This window comes from Hypanus sabinus, chromosome 16 (assembly GCF_030144855.1).
Source record: "Hypanus sabinus isolate sHypSab1 chromosome 16, sHypSab1.hap1, whole genome shotgun sequence".
Classification (NCBI taxonomy): domain Eukaryota; kingdom Metazoa; phylum Chordata; class Chondrichthyes; order Myliobatiformes; family Dasyatidae; genus Hypanus; species Hypanus sabinus.
This window is the reverse complement of record NC_082721.1, coordinates 70,667,001-70,685,808: the sequence shown is the minus strand read 5'-3', so window position 1 is coordinate 70,685,808 and position 18,808 is coordinate 70,667,001. Positions and strand designations below refer to the sequence as shown.

The 18,808-nt window shown below is 40.1% G+C and overlaps 1 protein-coding gene across 5 annotated transcripts in view; it reads left to right on the top strand.

The window, feature by feature from the left end:
• The window catches only part of cfap410 (cilia and flagella associated protein 410), a 44,448-nt gene that overhangs the window by 24,833 nt on the left and 807 nt on the right, over window positions 1–18,808 (top strand). For 2 of the 5 annotated variants that reach the window (XM_059992070.1, XM_059992075.1), the window contains 2 exons: window positions 2,289–2,388; window positions 8,323–9,106. In XM_059992070.1, the coding sequence (XP_059848053.1) occupies window positions 2,289–2,388; window positions 8,323–8,457 (235 nt within the window). In that variant the 3' untranslated portion in view covers window positions 8,458–9,106. Of the gene's footprint in view, window positions 1–2,288; window positions 2,389–5,358; window positions 5,454–8,322; window positions 9,113–11,625; window positions 11,700–14,946; window positions 15,011–18,808 lie in introns of those variants that run through there. The other 3 variants (XM_059992073.1, XM_059992072.1, XM_059992074.1) reach the window with 3 other exon arrangements.

The window sequence follows — 18,808 nt, the reverse complement described above, 5'->3', positions numbered from 1 at the left end:
GAAAGGTCTAGAGGAGATTTACCAGGATGCTGCCTGGATTAGAATGCATGTCTTAGAGGATAGGTTGAATGAGCTAAGGGTTTTTTCTTTGGAGCGAGGAAAAATGAGAAGTGACTTGATAGAGGTGTGCAAGATGATAAGAGGCACAGATGGAGTGCATTGCCAGAGACTTTTTTTCCAGATTGGAAATAGCTTGTACCAGAGGGCATAATTTTAAGGTGATTGGAGAAAAATATGGAGGGGGGTTGTCAAAGGTAAGTTTTTACATAGGGAGTGAATGTGCGCATGGAATGCCCTGCCAGGGATGCTAGCAGAGGCTGATGCATTAGAGTCATTTAAGAGGTTCTTAAATAGACATGTGAATGATAGAAAAATGGAGGGCCATATAGAAAGGAAGAGTCAGATTCATCTTAGACTAGGTTAAAGGATCGGAACAACATCATGGACCAAAAGGCCTGTACAGTGCTATAGTGTTTTATGTTCGATGTTTCTTCGCCTAGCTTGTCCATGCCAAACAAATCAGCCTGAGCTAATCCTATTTGTCCGTGTACAGTACCTTTCCAAATGTCTTACAACTTCTGTTAATTGTACCCACCTGTACCCCCTCCTATGGTAGCTTGTCCACTTACTCACCTTCCTCCATGAAAATCTCTCTCCTCTGACATCTAGCTTTGGATTCCCTTACACTGGGAAAAATTACAATGATAATCCTGACTACGTACTTGGTAATATTTTCTGAATCCTCTCTAGCTTAATCACATGTTGTAAGTTCAATGTTGTAATGACTGCACACAATATTCTAACTGCAGTCTCACTAATGTACCACTGTAACATGACATCCCATCTCGCTGTCCGCTGATGAAGGCATGTATGCTATATGCCTTCTTCACCATCCATTTTGAGGAATGATGTATCCCAAAGTCTCTGTTCTGCAGCACTCCCAGGGTCCTTTAATAATCTGTGTATGCCCTGCCACAGTTTAACCTTTAAAACTGCATCACTTGTCCGAGTTAAATTTCACTAGCCATACTTTGTTCCACTTTCCCCAGTGCATCTAGATCTTGTAACCTTGTGTTGAAAGGAAAATCCTTGATAAAGCAGTGGAGGAGGTAAGGACCTTGGATAGATGTGTTATGGAGTAATCTCTGCTCAGTAAACAATTGACATTTTATACCTCTGGTGTCTGATGGAACATAAAACATGGAGACGGAGATTGTTTTGTCTCTGTTTAAGGATATAGAATGGAGGCAGTTGTAAAGGGAAATGTCTTAAAGAAAACTAGAAGATGCTGTAATCTCTAAGCACATCAGTGTATGTGGCTTTCCTCATTCTGATACAGAGCTCACATCAAGTAAATTAACTCCTTCCACAGGTGTTGACTGAGCTGCTGAGTGTTTGCACCAGTTTCTGGGTTTAGTTCAGACTTCCAGTATCTGCAGCTTTTTGATTTTCATGTTATGTCTTTCCTGGTAATGACTGATAGAAGATGAAACTTCAGAGTTTGCATTAGAACTTAGGACTGCTTACTCTTGATGCTTTGTACAATTGTGGGCTCCGCTGCTGTAGAGTTGACTCAGTAGCTGAGAAGCAGTCATGCCCCAGTATCCAAACATTATGTCTTCATACTCTGCTTTATTTTCTGCTCTACTTACAGAATGTTATTAACATTCAAGAGATACAACATCTTACAAATTGGCTGCTTAAGTAAAAGCAAGAGTTTTTTTTTCTCATTTTGTTTATCTTCTTTTGTAGACTATAGCCTTGGCATGAAGATATCATCCTGACCAATTTGACTTAACTCGTTTCCTCAAATGTGAAGGTTGGAGAGTTTGAGGTTAGCGATAAAAATTGGAATAGCCTAGCTGATAGTGATAAAGACACTTGTTAGCTGTAGATAGACGGAAGGAGGACAGAGCTTTAGTTAGATTATGGAACCAAGATAGGTGAATGAAATTGAGGGAAGCATGACCTACTATGAATAGGCCTTAGATTTTGGTCTTAGCAACCTGTTTCTGTTGTTAAGACCAAAATAATCAACCTGTTATGAAGTGCCTACAGCGCAGTATAGGGTTGAGCAAAATTTGGTTCAACTTAAGACATTGATCACATAGAGGAGTGGAACTTGTGCCAAAATTAAAGCTTGTATGCTGTCTGACCTGTTGAGTATTTCCAGTATCTTATGTTTTTATTGTAGATTTCTAGCAGCTGCAATACTTTGGAAGTGTAGAGGTTTTTGTTTGTTGTAATCATCTGTCTCCCTCTATTAAGTATTTTCTTTTCTTTTCTAGTAAGATCAGAGAGGAGCTTGGAATGAAACCATTGGGAAGAGATAAATTTTCCTCCTCTGTTGTATTGAAGGAAATAAATGCAAGCAACAACAACAGAAGGGTGAGTACAATGTGGTAGTAGAAAATTAAGCAACGTAATCCCATGAGCACCAAGTGTTTTGATGAGCACTTTGAAGATTTCTTCAACCAAGAAAATATTGAAAATATTGCCCCCATTTCCAGGTTCTTCATAAAATGATATACAGTACAGCACAGGAAAAGGCCCACAATGTTGTGCTGAACCAATTTATTAGTAATTAAATGCCAAACTAAACAAACTCTATCTTTGGGAAACAATGCTCATATCTCTCCACTGTCTGCACATTCATGTGCCTATCTATGGCCCTCTTAAACCCCACTATTGTATTTGCCTCCATGACCATCCTTGCCAACATATTCCAGGTACCCACCACTGTCTGTGTAAAGAAAGAACAGTTTCATATTTCCTTTGAACTTTCCCCCTCTATCTTTAAATGGATGCCCACTGGTATTAGACATTTGCACCCTGGGAGAAGGTTACCAACTGTCTACTCTATCTATGCCCCACATAATATTTTAAAGCCCTGTCAGGTCTCCAATCAGCCTCCACTGCTCCACAGAAAATAACCCAAGTTTGTCCACCCTCCTTAGTAGCATGTGCCCTCTAATCCATTACCATCTTGGTAGATGCTTCTACATCTGCTCCTAAGCATCTAAGTCCTTTCTTGAATGGGGAGGCCAGAGCCGAATGCAATTAATATATGTACCCTAAAATAAATGCAGTTTATCACCATATACAAACCTGAGATTTGTTTTCCTGTGGGTATGCTAAACAACACAATTGAATCAATGAATGACCACACCCAATTGGAGAAGCAATCAGTGTGCAAAAGACAATTAATTGTGTAAATCAAAAATAATAATAATAATGAATAACAAAGCAATAATATTGAGAACATGACTTGAAGAGTCATTGAAAGTGAGTCCATAGGTTGTGGAAACACTTCAGTGATGGGGGCGAGTGAAGTTATCTAATTTGGTTCAAAAGCCTAATGGTTGAGGGTTAATAACTGTTCCCGAACCTGATGGTATGGATCCTGAGGTTCCTGTACCTCCTCCCTGTGGCAGCAGAGAGTATCGCCTGGGTGGTGGAGGAGTCCTCGATTATGAATGCTGCTTTCCTGCAATATCTCTCTGTTGCAACATAACTTTAAGATTTTTGAATTCAACGCTTCAGCTAATAAAGGCAAGCATACCATATGCCTTATATGCCACCCTATCAAACTGTATAACCATTTTCAAGAAGCTATAGCTCTGTGCCCCAAGACACCTCTGTACATCAACACTGTTAAGGTTTCTGCTATTAACTGTACTATCCCTTTACATCTGATCTTCCAAAGTGCAAAACTTCATCTGCTGTTTCTCTACCCATATCTCTTACCCAGTGATTCTCAATGGGGGCAGTACTGCCCTCCCCAAGGAGGCAGTTACATGTCCTAATGGGGCGTTAAAGATTCTTGGGGTGGGGGGGGTGGTAAGTGGCACCCTAACTTGAGGCATGAGACCTAACCAACTGTGTCAACTTGCTGCCGTCGTCAACTTCCAATAGGTATTCCCAGTTTGTGTTGATTTTAAATTTTAATTTAGCTGTTAATGATGGATAAGTAAATATGGCGCAACCTGGAGTATAGTTTTACTCTGTTCCTGTCAGATCAGCGATGCCCCATGTATCTTATTTGTAATACTATACTATCTAATGAAGCCATGAAACTGTCAAGATTGCAGGAACACTTCCATAAAAAACATCCTGAAGCAGCTACTTAGGATATTACTCAGTTCTGGAAGACGAAAGAAGTATTTGAAAAATGTTGTACGCTTGAGTCATTTGCCGACAAAGCTAAAAATGACCTTGATTGCGGTCTGAATGCTTCTTATAGCATTCCCAAAATGATAGCAAAGTGTGGAAAATCTCATAAAGTTGGTGAAAGATTAACAATGCCTGCTGTATCAGACGTGCTCACCACTGTTTTCAAAATGGATACCAGTCTTCTAAAATCAATTCCTCTGAGTAATAACTCTGTCGTTCGTTGTATTGATGAAATGAGTGAAGACATTGACTGTCAACTATGCACAACTACAAAAAATAGAACTTGGGATACAACTGGATGAGCCAACTGTGTGAGACAACGAGGCATTGCTAGCGGCATATGTACGGTTTATCTAAAATGGAAAAGTTAAGAATCTCATTCGTAAAAAGTTAAAAACAAGTATGAACAGAGAATCAATCTATAACAAGCTCAAAATGTATACTGAGGAAAAAAGTATTCTGATTAAGAACATGATTTCTTCTACAACAGATGGAGCACCATATATGACAAGTTGCCAGTCTAGTGGCATTTATGAAAAAATAAATTCCAAGTCTGTTTGCAATTCATTGTGTGATTTATCATTAACATCTCACAGCCAAAGACCTCAGCCAGCAACATTTTTCAAGCATGACTCTTGTAATGTCTGCTGCCAACAAAATTAAAGCTCATCCACTAAACAGCAAAATATTTTGCCATTTATGTAAAGATAACAATGAAGAGTTTGAACACTTGCTTCTTCACACTGAAGTGTGTTGGTTGTCAAAAGACTGCTACTTAAAATGTTTCTTTGATCTTTTTGACACATTGTATTTTTGCTCAAAGTTGACAAGAGCTTGGGAAACAAGATTGAACTTCTATGTGGAGAGGTGGCACACCTTGCCGATCTGTATGACAAAATAAACATTCTAAATATGAAATTGCAGGGTGAGAATTTCAACTTAATCCAGGCAAAAGGTGCAGTGTGCACATTTATTTGAAAATTGGAAATATATAAGCAAAACATTGGGGAAAAAATGTTCCCACAGTCTCTCTGCATGGGAAGTATGGCATTCTCTTTCACAGACAGTGATTTGCAAGAGTACTGCTTACACCTGCAGTCACTGAAAAAGGAATTTCAAAATCTATTCAATGATTTGAATGATCTGGAAATTCTAGACTGGGTAATTAACCTATTTCTTTGCAAGGTGGAAGAACAGGAAGAGAGCTTGCTTGAAGAAATTATTGAAACTCAGAATGATGAAGAAGCAAAAATGCTTTCCAAAAAATGTTGGCTTTTGTGGTATGTGGCTACACTATCATGCAAAGTTTCCTGGTTTTTGGAAAAGAGCCAAACTGCTCTTCAATGCACTTCCATCCTCAATGTGCTGAGTTCCTCTAGGAGATGGTTTGTTCCTCCAGATTCCAGCATCTTACGTCTCCAAGAATGTCAGATGGCATTCAATTGAGATAAGTGTGAAGTGTTACATTTTGGGATGCCAAACCAGGGTGGTGTGGGCCTTTCCATTCATTGCATAGGATGTTGTAGTTGTAGAAGATGTGGTTAGACCACAAATGGAGCATTGTGTTCAGTTTTGCTGACCCTGCATGTCATTAAAGTACAAAGCAGATTTACAAGAATATTGCTAAGACTTGAAGGACTGGGTCATAGGCAGAGGTTAGACACTTTACTTCATAAGTACATCTAAAATGCATCTTATATTTTTTGCTGGGATTAACTCAAACTGTTATTTCTTATTCCATTTCACCAATACATCAATATTACCCTGCAGCCCAAGTCTCCTTTGTATAATTCTCGACTTCACTAATCTTTGTGTCATCTGTGAACTTGCTGATCGTACCTACTGCATTCACATCCAGATCATTCATGTATAATACAAATATCAAAGGTCCCAGCACTGATCCCTATGGAACACTGCTTCTCATAGAGATCCAGTCACAAAAGCAACCTTTACTGAGCCAATGTTGGATTGAATTTACCATCTTTCTTGAATCCCATTGTCCTTATCCTTCCAGACTAATTTTCTATATGGGACCTTGTCAAAGTTCTTCTAAAGCATGCCTACTACACATGCCTTATCAATTTGCTACCTCTTCAAAAATAATTGGTCGAATTGACCAGACAGGATCTGCCCTTGAAAAACTGTCTCTGACCAGTCCCTGCCTTTCCAATGCTTCAAGGGTATCTGCAGACTCATTAAACATAATCCACTCCAACCCTAGGGAATCCTTGACCCAAAAAAATCTTGGTTGTTAAGAAGCATCCAGGATATCTGGATTGGAGGGTTTGAGTTATCAGGACAGATTGGATAGATGGGGTCTGTTTTCCCTTGAGTGAAGGAGGCTGAGAAGTGAAAAGATAGAGGTGTATAAAATTATGAAAGGTTATTTTCTAGTGGTTGTTTCTCAAGGTTGTGATGTGTAGTGTAAAAAGTAGAAGGTTCAGATTTGAGGTGAGAGGAAGGTGGCATAAAGGAAATCTGAGGCAAATTTTTTCACACAAAGAGCAATTGGTATCTAGTATAAGCTGCCAGAGGAGGTAGATGGTGGAGGTATGAACAATAACAACATTTAAGAGGCATCTGGACAGATACCTGAATTAGCAGAGCACAGAGGGATATGGAATGAATGCAGGCAAGTGGAATTAGTACTCTCAGGCAGTGTCCTCCATGTACTCAGTACTTCTTCCTTAAAACAGTAGCCCTCAGATCCCCTTTTTCTCTTTAATCTAAATCTACAGTACTGGCACAGTGAGCCAGCATGATTTATTTATTTATATCATAGAAGGGTACACCAAAGGAAGGGTTTTTTGGCCCACAATGTCTGTGAAAAACACAATGCCAAATTAAACTAATTTTTTTCTGGCCATACGTGTCCATATCCCTGCATATTCATGTGTCTATCTAAAACCCTCTTAAGTGCCACTATTCCACTGCCACCCGACAGCATATTCCAGGCATTCACCACTCTGTATGTTTTTTTTAAAAAAGGTACCCAGCACATCTTTAAGCTTTCCCCATCTTGACTTAAATGCATGCCCTTTAGTTTTGACATTTAAACCCTGGAGAAAGGACTACCTGATCTATATCAGTTTCTACTGATCCAGCAAAAACAACCCAAGTTTGTCCAACTTTTATAGCACATGCCCTCTGGTCCAAGTAGCATTCTGGTAAATATTTTCTTCACCCTTTACAAAGCTCACACATCGTGACCAGAACTGCACACTATACTCTAACCAAAGTTTTAGAAGGCTGCCATATGACTTCCTGACTCTTATACTCAAAGCTGTGACAGCAAATATGACATTCTTTACCACCCTCTTTACTTGTGTAGCCACTTTCAGGGTGCTGTGGACTTGGGCCCTAAGGTCAGATGCTGTGTTCTACCATGCTTTACAGCTTCTGCACTTTGAGTCTCTCTGATGAAGCACACAAAGACCAAGTGCAGTGCATTCCCCACTGTACAGCAGCCCAATCAACCTGCCCTTCAGACTCCATCTCTGCCTGTATCTGTGGATCCCAATCAGAATTAGATAGATTTGTGATGCTTTTATCAACTTTGATTGTGGATATGAGGTCACTTTCTTCGGCCTGCTGTCTAAGTTTGGGTCCTTGAGTCTTAGAGTTAATCCAGCTGGTGACTTTATCTCATTCAGGCTTCATCTGTGTTTATGAAGAACCAAGATTCCTTCCTGGTTCATTGACCTTCTCCTACCTTTTCATCTTTTCCCTGAAAGCTGATATGAAAATTGGGATTTTCACTGTGTTCTCCTGCATTCCTCTGCTGGTAAAAAATTAAGTTCTGTTAACTGAATAAATTTAGAAGTAGCGAGTTTGATTTCAGTGGAAGCAAATACATAGTTAATGATTTGTTGAAATAAAGTCAATGTCAACCTTTCTGTCAGTGTGAGGAATGCACGCCCAGGTGTTTAAAGGCCTGAGGAATGAGAGTCTGAGAGTTGCATCATTTATGAATCACTGGGAAGGAATGAGAGGCTGCAAATTGTGAGATGTGCGACAGAATCTAGGTTGAGAAGTGCCAGGAGCAGAGGCTGTGTGAGGATTTCTGAGGGGTCTGACATCCAAATTTTAAGCCGACGCAGCACATAGATATGAAATTGTAGTTGATTATAATTGTTTTTCTTTTTCCAGCGCACCTCAAATGTGCTGAATGCTGTCCTGCTGCTGTTGAAAGAGCTCGATGCAGATGGACTGGAGATTGTGCACAGAACAGTAGAGCATAAACTCAGAACGTTACATAGGAAAGAGGCTGAACAGGAGAGATGAATGCAAATGATATGGGCAATTTGATTTCCATCTTTGTGAACGTGGTTTCAAAAGTCAATAGTCACATCGCAGGAGTTTATACAGAAAATATAAGAGATCAAGTACCTGCAAATTATCTATCTGCATCAACCCCTGTGGAGATACCACCCTCTGTAATCACCAAGCTTGGCCTGATGGGAGAATCAGGACTCACCAGTCGCATGCGCAGGGATGGAGGGTTAACTTCACAATACAAAAGACTGGGTACAGGAAAAAAAAACAACAGAGTGCTATTTAATCTGAATTAACACCTGGGAGAGAGATTAATGGACGGAACCTGTCACAGTACATGTATTGGGCATGGGGAGGTGGAAGAAAGTAGTGACTTAAATTCAAGTTTACTACAAGAGGTTAAATCTGTTCTTATCATTGATACACTAGTGGAACTTTGCCATCCAACATGTTGTGATCTGAATTGAGCATAGAAATTGTAAGCTCAGATATGTTATACTGTTAACCTGGTTACTGATAGCACTACACTGCAGATTCTGCTTCAGATCGTATCAGCAAATAAATTCTTTAGATTACACCGACTGGCATTGCATGAAGCTTTACCATTATCTGATCAAAATAAAATCATATTTAATCATAATCCTCATGTTTGACTGCTAAATTGAACAACTGTTTCAGAGCTATGATTTTCTTGTGCTGAGGTTTATGGATTTTCTGCCAATGCTACTGAACCTTTACAGAAATACTAGTGAAGTTCTGAGGAAGATTTATTTAGAAAACTTATTACTTTGAATTCAAAGGTGTGAAGATAAACCAACTGGGGAATTACAACTGCTTTAGAGAATGTACAGATTTATTAATGAAGTTCTGTAATTTCTCCTAAATCTCTGTTAGTCCAATGCTAGTTTACAATTTATATATTATGGTTCTTCCCAGATGTTCTACGTATTTTTTTTTTCAATTTTACAACTTTTCAGTCTATTTCACCTTAATGTAAAGCACCCAACTAAAGCCTTGAGGGAATATGGTGGTTATAGTCTAGAATGAGAAATTGCAGTTAAAATTTGTCATATCATTCTTCTGACAGAAGAAATCCTTTTGGCCCATCAAATTCATGGCAATCTGGAGTCATCCCATCACTCTAATACCTTGCTTATTGTGCAGTAAACTATTCTCTCAACTGGCATAAACTCCACCCTGAATTTCTTGCCGTTCACCTAAACTGGACATTTACAGAAGCTGATTCTCTTGGATGAATTTGCACTCTGATGATCAAGGTGGTGCCAAGCTGTGATGTCTGTCGATATTCTGGCTCAACTTAGTTGTTTAGGTTGGCAGAGTGGTTTTAGGGACAGTGTGGGGAGCTTAGGGACAGGAATGAGAGAGAATGAAGAGTCGGGGGCAGGAGCCGGTCTTTGAATTTCAGGGTTGAATGTACCATGGTTGGTCAGTAATCCTGCAGGTGAGGTCAATAGGCAGTGAGGAGACCACCAATCATAATCCTATACACTCCTATCAAGTCACCTCTCATCTCTGTTGCTCCAAAGAGAAAAGACCTACTCATTTAACTTGTCCTCATAGATGTGCTCTCTAATCCAGGCAGCATGGTAATCTCCTCTGCACCCTTTCTAAAGCTTACATATCTTTCCTATAAAGAGGTGATCATAACTGTACGTGATACTCCAAGTATAGTTTAAATAGAGCAGCACACACAGCATACTGTAGGAACAAAACAGGTCAGGCAGCATCCAAGGAAAACAATAAAGGGTCTATGTTTTGGGCTGACCTCAAAGAGGACCACAACCTTGTTACAGGGTTTGAAGGTTTGCGTGCCTCAATGACCCAGAGAGCTATGTTGGCTGGAGTTGGGGCCTTGTGCTTTGGCTCTTGTTAGGGTCATCCATGCCAAACAAGTCAAAGGGTAGACACTGGACTAATTGTGGTCCACCAGTCCTCTAACAACCTTGACTGGTCAGAAAACAACTTATGGAAACAGCAGCGAAAATCCTTCTATACAGACAGATGGAGGAACTTCATTGCTGCCCTACATGCCACTGGCAATAAATAAGTAAATTTCGACTGAGACTCTTCATCAGGATTAACCAGAACATATAGAGCATTACCTTACAGCTCTTGAACTCAATCCAGCTACTAATGAAGACTAACACACCATGTGCCGCCTTAACTATTTCATCAACTTGCATCGCAACTTTGAGGGATTGATGGACTTTGACACCAAGCTGCTCCTTGTTCCTCCATTTTGCTAAGATTCTTGCCATTAACTTTGTACTCTGCCTTCACGACTATCACCTTCAAGTCTATCACTTCACACTTTTCTGAGTTGAACTTTATCTGCCACTTCTCAATCCAGTTCTGCATCCTGTTAATGTCCTGTTATAGCCTACAATCTTCTACATTATCCACAACAATAGCAACCTTTCTGTCATTTTTAAACTTGCTAACTCATCCTTGCACCACCTTATCTAAGTCACTTATAAAAATCACAAAGAGCAAGAACAGATTACTGACCTCCAGGCAGAATATGTTCTATCCACCAATTCTAACTCTGCTCAACCAAGTCTCACTGGGTGCCATGCCTTCTGACTTTATGAATGAGTCTATCATACAGAACCTTGTCAAATGTCTTACTAAAACCCACCAGATTACCTGCATGAGTCAGGTTTGTCACCTCTCCAAAAATGTCAATCAGGCTCATAAGGCACAGCCTGTCCCTCACAAAGCCATTATGACTATCCCTAATCGGAGCAAGCTTCACCAAATACTTGTAAATCCTGTCTCTAAGAATTCTCTTCAATTGTTTACCCACCACTCATGTAATACTGAAGTCTAGAATTCTCAGGATTATCCCTGTTACCTTTTTTAACCAAAAGAATAACATTCACCATCCTCAATTTTAGTAAGATGTTTGAGAAGGTTTCTCATGGTAGGCTAATCCAGAGGTTAAAATGCATGGGATCCATAGTGACTTGGCGTTTGGATTCAGAATTGGCTTGTCAAAGTCTTGTAGACCCTTTATCCATCATCCTTCTCACAATCTACATGTTAGGTCATTTTCTTTCCAGTAAAATTATCTTCAGCTTGAAAAAAATACTGTTTTGCTCTATAGATACTGCCTGACCTGCTGAGAGTTTCCAGCATTTTCTGCTTTCATTATAGATGACTACAGGAGTTGGTTCACTTTGGCGTTGGGGAGATTACGAAGAATTTGTGATATTCGGACAAAACTGGAGGTGAGCTGATTAGTACATTTGTAGATGGCACAAGAATTGGCAGAGTTGTTCACAATGAGGGAGGTCAAAGGATGCAGCAGGGTATAGATCAGTTGCAGATATGGGCGGAGAACTGGTGGATGAAGTTTAATCCAATTAAGTGTGAGATGTTGCCCTTTGGGAGATCAAATATTAGAGCAAAATACGCAGAAAATGACAGGACCCTGAAGAGTATTGATAAACAGCAACATTAGTGATAACACAAGTAAATATGGCGATAAAGACAGTGAATGGTATACCTGCCTTTATCAGTTGCAGAATATAGTGTGAGAACCAGGAAATCATACTCCAGTTGTGTAAAACTTTTGATTAGGCTACATTTGGAGTACTGTGTGCAGTTCCAGATAAATGTGGAAGTTATGGAGAGGATTATAAACTTGTATTTAAAATGGTACTTGATCAAAGCCATTACAGGGGGTTGATCTTTTGAGAAAGTAACAGGAAAGGTCAATGACAGCTGTGCACGTCAATGTCATTTGAACAGATTTTAACCAAACCTTTAGCAATACACACAATGTGCTCAGAACTCAGCAAGTCACTGCATCTATAAATGGAAATCAACGTTTTGGGCTGAGATCTTCCATCAAGACTGTTTATTCTCATCCATCGATGCTGCCTGACCTGCTGAGCTCCTCCAGCACATTGTGTGTATTGCACTAGATTTCCAGCATCTGCAGTATCTCTTGTGTCTATGATTAACCAAACCTTGACATGTTTACATAGTAGGCTGGTGAAAATAGTATGTCTGTGAGTCCAAAAGACACTGGCAATTTATCTATAAAGCTAACATTGGCAGCGAGCAGAGTGATGGTTGATGGTGCTGTTGTAGCAGAGGGTGTTAATACAGAAGTTCCACAGAGAGCCACAGCTTGTGGTTTGCAGTTCACTTGAATAGTTTTAACAGGTGAGTAAGTTTTTACATCATAGAAAAATAGCAGTGTACATGACAGTAATGAGGAAAACCATTGATTGAAGATATTCACAGCCTGGACAAGTTGTGCAAAATAATAGGCATATGTAGTTCAGTGGCATGTAGACTGTAAGATGATACAGGAGAAACACACATTTAGTGGCAGGATATTGAGTGGTGTTGAAGAATAAAGGGGCCTTGGGGTTTATCCAGACAGGATTAAAATATCAGGACAGTTCTACAAGTCAGATTTATGAAGAGATACAGCATAGACAGAGGCCTGTTAGCCCACACAGTATGTGTTGACCATCAACCATCTATTTACACTAATCCCATTTTATTCTCCCACATTCTCATCAACTGGTCCCAGTTTTCATCACTCTCCTAAACACTCAGGCAACCTACCATGACCAATTAACTTACCAATCTACATATCTTAGGAGGGAGAAAACCCATCTCGTTATAGGGAGAATCTGCAAACTCCACAGAGCACCAGGCATTGGCATTGGATCTGTGCTATGAGAAAGTGACTCATATCAGCTGCATCTCTGTGGTGTTTCAATAAGGTTGTAAAATCATTGCTAAGCTTTCTGTTATTGCTGGAGCCATTAAACATAAAAACAGAGGTGATGCTGGAATCTGGAGCAACGCACAAAGGTGATGGAGGAACCCAGCGGGCCAGGCAGCATCTATGGAAGAAAATAAACCACCGCATGAATATTAAACACAGATTTTATAAGATCATAGAGTCATACAGCTTAGAAACAGGCTCATCAGCCTTTCCACACCAACCACCCAAGGAGTGTAAATTGAGAACTGATGTACTCAGGGAAATACACAACAGAAATGTGGAAGTTGTTCAGGGAGCACCTGCATGGAATTTTGGATAAGTTTGCCCAATTGAAGTGGGGCAAAGATGGTAAGGCGAAGGCACCACGATTGACAAGAGACGTGGAAAAACCTAGCCAAGAGAAAGAAAAGCTTACTTAATGTTTAGGGAAACAAGGATCAGACAGGGCTCTGGAAAGCTACATGGGAGCCAAGAAGGAGCCTGAGGATGTGTGTGAGGAATGGGATGGCCAGAGTGATGGATAACAGAGGAAGCATACACCTGGAGTCAGAGGAGGTAGGGGAAGTCTCTAATGAATATTTTGCTTCAGTATTTAGCAGTGAGAAAGAGTCCTTGGTGTTTGTGAGGACAGTGTCAGAGTTTAATGACATTAAGAAAGAGGGTGTGCATGAAAACATTAAGCTAGACAAGTTCATCACCTTTGCTCCCGATACTTCTTGCATTAAAATGGCCACTTCAACCCATCCAACTAACTGCACTTTTGCCCTATCAACTACCTACCTTTCCTTACAGATTCTACATGATGCATCCATCTTTGTACCAACATACCCCGCCCTCTGACAAATCACTCAGCTTCCCACCCCCCTGCCAAACTAATTTAGACGCTCACCAACAGCTCTAGCAAACTGCCCACAAGTTCAGATGTAATCCATTCTTTTTGTACAAGTCATACCTTAGAACATAGAACAGTACAGCATAGGAATAGGCCCTTCAGCCCACAATGTTATGCTGAACCAGCTAAAAAGCAAATCGAAAACACCCAAACACTAATCCCTCCTACCTACACAATGTCCATATCCTTCCATCTTCTCCTCATCCATGTGCCTATCCAAACATCTCTTAAAAGCCTCCAATGTATTTGCCTCGATTACACATACCAGACAGCACATTCCAGGCATCCACCATTTTCTGAGTAAGAAAACTTACCCTCATATCTCCTTTGCACCTATCCCCTCACACCTTCAATGCATGCCCTCTAATATCAGACATTTCAACCCTGGGAAACAGACACTCCCTGTCTACTCTATGCGTCTCATAATCTTATAAACCTCCATCAGATCTCCCCTCAGCCTCAGCCGCTGTAGAGAAAACAACCCAGGTTTATCCAGTATCTCTAGGATCCACAAACTAGGTGTTGGTATTATGCCCATTGCTATTTGTCACCTATATCAATCCATTTGGATGAGAGAGGAGAGATTTCATAGAAACCTGAGGAGTAACATTTTCACCCTGAGAGTGACCAGCATATGGAATGAACTAACACAGGAAGCAGTTGAGGCAGGTATATTAACAGCATTTAAAATACTTGGACAGGTACTGTGGTGATACGGCATGTAAAAACGTGATTGGAGAGAGATCTGAGCATGTGCAGGAATGATAGAAAGATCGAGAAAACACAGCATTGTAAGACGTGTGGGTGCTGTTAAATAATAGTTCTATTCTTACAGAAGATGTTTCTTCATTAGTAACCTACAGTACGTATAAATATAAAGAACACAACATGGTGTCAGAAGTTGGTCTGGAAAAATAATACTTCTCCTAACATGGGAGAATCGAAGAAAAAAGAGTTCAAACTGTTTTGGTGTTGCTAACAGCTTTACAAATGGACAGGCTGCAGCCTCCACTGACACTTCAATTGTCTGGGAATGTAGCTGAGAACTGGAGAAAATTTAAGCCTTTTTGAAATGTATTTATCAGCGATCAATGTGGATTGAAAACTGGAAAAAACTAAAGCTGTGCTTCTACTCCATGTAATAGGTGATGATGCAATTGAAGTATATCATCAGTTTATTTTTGAAGATGGAAATAATTTAAATTTAAAACTGATAATGGACAAATTTGAAGCATTTTGTACACCAAAGTGTAATGTGACGTATGAGTGCTAAAAAAATTTTTACATGTATGCAGAGAGCTGCTGAAACTATTGATCAATATGTTACTGAGTTGAGACACAGGAGTAAAACATGAGAGTTTGGAGAACTGACAGACTCTCTCATTAAAGACAGAATTGTTTGTGGCATTCTGGATATTGGTCTGAGAGAAAGACTGTTAAGAGAACACGACTTAGACTTGGAAAAAGCTTTGATGCTCTGCAAAGCTTTAGAAACTGTGATGTCACAGGCTAAAGAACTTTTCATTGAGAGCAACGTAGACACAGTGAGGAAGCGCGAATATATTAGAAAAAATAATAAACACAGAGAGCAAGACGCCATCTGAGAGTAAAAAGCTATGTGATTGCTGTGGGTGACAGCATTGGCCAAAACAGTGTCCAGCGTATGGGAAAATGTGCAATGTCTGTGGTAAGAATCATCATTTTTCACGCTGTTGCAGAAGCAGAAAAAAAATAAAACAAGTAAATGCAGTGCTTGAAAATGAACGTGAGGAGTTTTATATTGAAAACAAAGAAAGTAAGATTGTCTGGACTATTCCATTGCAAGTGAACCAAAACATTATTCTGTTTAAACTTGATACTGGAGCACAAGTAAATGTTCTTGCAGAATCTGAGTTCAATGCATTAAAGCCAAGACCAAAGTTACATAAGACAAATACAAAAGTGACTGGGTATTCAGGTGCAGACATTCCAGTTAAAGGAACATGTGTGGCAAAGTATCACACAAAAATAGTGTGCACACGCTTTCATTTGTGGTGGTGCCAAGGAATGTACACTCAATACTGGGTTTATCTGCCTGTGAGAAACCAAATTTGGTGAAAAGAATCTTAGTCCTGGACAGTGACACAGAGTCAGAATACAGTGATTTGATGAAAGACTATGAGCACTTGTTCTAAGTTGTCTTCCAGGACAGCATACAATTAAAATTGACAACAGTGCCACACGTAGTATATCCATGTAGAAAAGTACCTTTTGCATTATGTCATCAACTGAAAACAGAGCTTGACAGAATGGAATGGTTAGGAGTCATAAAAAAAATTGATGAACTGACTGAATGGATCAATTCTGTTGTTATTGTTGATAAGAAAAATGGAAAACTGAGCATTTGCTTAGATCCAAGAGACTTGAATTGAGCCATTAAAAGAGAGCATTTCAAATTGCCTACTTGTGAAGAAATTATGTCCTCTGGATTCTGGCAACTTAAAGTAGATGAACTGAGCTCAAACTTGTGTACCTTTAACACTCCTTTTGCCAGATATTGTTTTCTTCAGCTTCCATTTGGAATTGCATCGGCTCCTGAAGTGTACCATAAAACCATACACATGCTATATGAGCATATTTGAGAGTGTGAATACTTCCATGGACGATATTATCATTTGGGGATTATCTAAGCAAGAGCATGATGACGGACTTAGACACGTCTTTGAGGCAACACGCAAGGCTAACCTGAAATTGAATAAAAGCAAATGTCAGTTAGGAGTGACTGAACTTAACCTTGTGGGTGAAATCATCAGCAATGAGTGTATGCGTGCTGATCCATTGAAGGTTTCTGCTATTGAGAACATGCCAAGACTGCAATGTAAAAAGCATGTTCAAAGGTTTATAGGAATGGTCAACTATATGGGAAAATTCATACCCAATCTTTTGGAACAGCTTGCTCCATTGAGGCAGCTAACAGTAAAGAGAAACGAATGGAGCTGGAATCATGAACAGGAGAAGGAATGGCAAAATCTCAAGAAAGTGCTTACCAAAGAACCTGTGTTGAAATTCTATGATGCTGAGAGACCCATCAAAATCTCATGTGATGCAGCTCAAACAGGCTTAGGGGCAGTATTACTCCAGAAACATGATAAGGAATGGCTACTGGTGGCATATGCATCTCGTTCCTTATCTGATCTAGAAACAACGTGTGCCCAAATTGAAAAAGAATTGCTCAGTATTATGTTTGCTTGTGAGAGATTTCATCAGTTTGTGTCAGGGCAATCTATTGATGTTGAAACGGATCATAAGCCTCTGATTGCATTGCTTCACAAACCTTTAAGTGACTGTCCTTTGCGAATTCAGCAAATGATGATCAAATTGCAAAGATATGTATTGATTGTGTCATACACACCTGGAAAATTCATGTACACGGCTGACACACTTTCCAGAGCTGTGGAACCAACAACAAAAGACAGTCACAGGGACACTGTTGATATTCAGGGATTTGTTGATTTGATCATAGAGACTGTACCTGTTGCTCCTAAAAAGTTGGAACTGCTGCTTTTGAAACAGAGAAGGGCAAAATTCTCAGTCCAGTAATACAAGTGGTAATGGATGGATGGCCGGATAATAGGCATGACTGTACCACAGAAGTACAAGAATATTGGAACCACAGATCAGAACTTCCTGTTGTGGATGGGACATTTTACGAAGGTAGCAGAATTGCGATTCCTAAAAGTCTCTGAAAAGGAATGCTTGAAGGCCACTTAGCTATCGAAAAATGTAAGAGAAGGGCACAGGAAGTGATGTTTTGGCTCAGGATGAATCAAGAAATTGCAGAGTTGGTGTCTTCTTGTCAAATATGCCCTAAGAACCAACCTAGCAACCCTAAGGAGCCACTGAATCCACATCCTAGTCCTCAGAGACCTTATTAGAAGGTAGGGGTTCATCTTTTTGTAACTGACAACAGAGATTATCTATTAATAACAGATTACTACTCATTGTATCCTGAAGTGCGTGGTTTGAGCAGAACAACAGCAGAGAATGTAATTACATGCATGAAATCAGTTTTCTTCAGACATGGTGTACCTGTTGAAGTTTTCACGATGGTCTACAATTCAATGGTGAATGTATGAGACATTTTGCTCATGAATGGGGCTTTGTTCATACAACATCTAGTCCATTTTACCTCAGTCCAATGGATTAGTTGAGAAGTCAGTAAGAATGTAGTAGAAAGGGTGAGAAAATGGCAGTGCGACGGCAGGGTGCAGTGGCCACTCCAGGAATGAATATCTGTTATCCGTGCACAATCCTGGTTTGATGGGGACGGATGTGAGAAGCACGGAGGACCATCTGGTGAAATTTCTGACATGCCTGTTTCGCTGCCGCTGCTACTGTGTGATCGAAAAATCTCCGGAGAGGAAGGTCCCGAATCCTCGGCTTTGCCTGTTGCTTGGTGGCTGGGGCTGGGGTCGAAGTGCTCGGCAGAGATGGTGCTCGGTGTTGGAGGGCTGGCCAGAGGCACGAAGTTTTTCAGACAGACTCAGAGTTGGCTGTGGTTGGATGTTTCCAGAGGCTGCATCGGGAAGCTTTGCGGTGCTGGAGATTCATGGCACGAAGAGTTTTTCTTCCTTCTACTGTCTACGTGAGACGATGGGCTATCAAGGACTTTGAGACTTTTTACCATGTCCATGGTCTGCTCTTTATCAAATTACGGT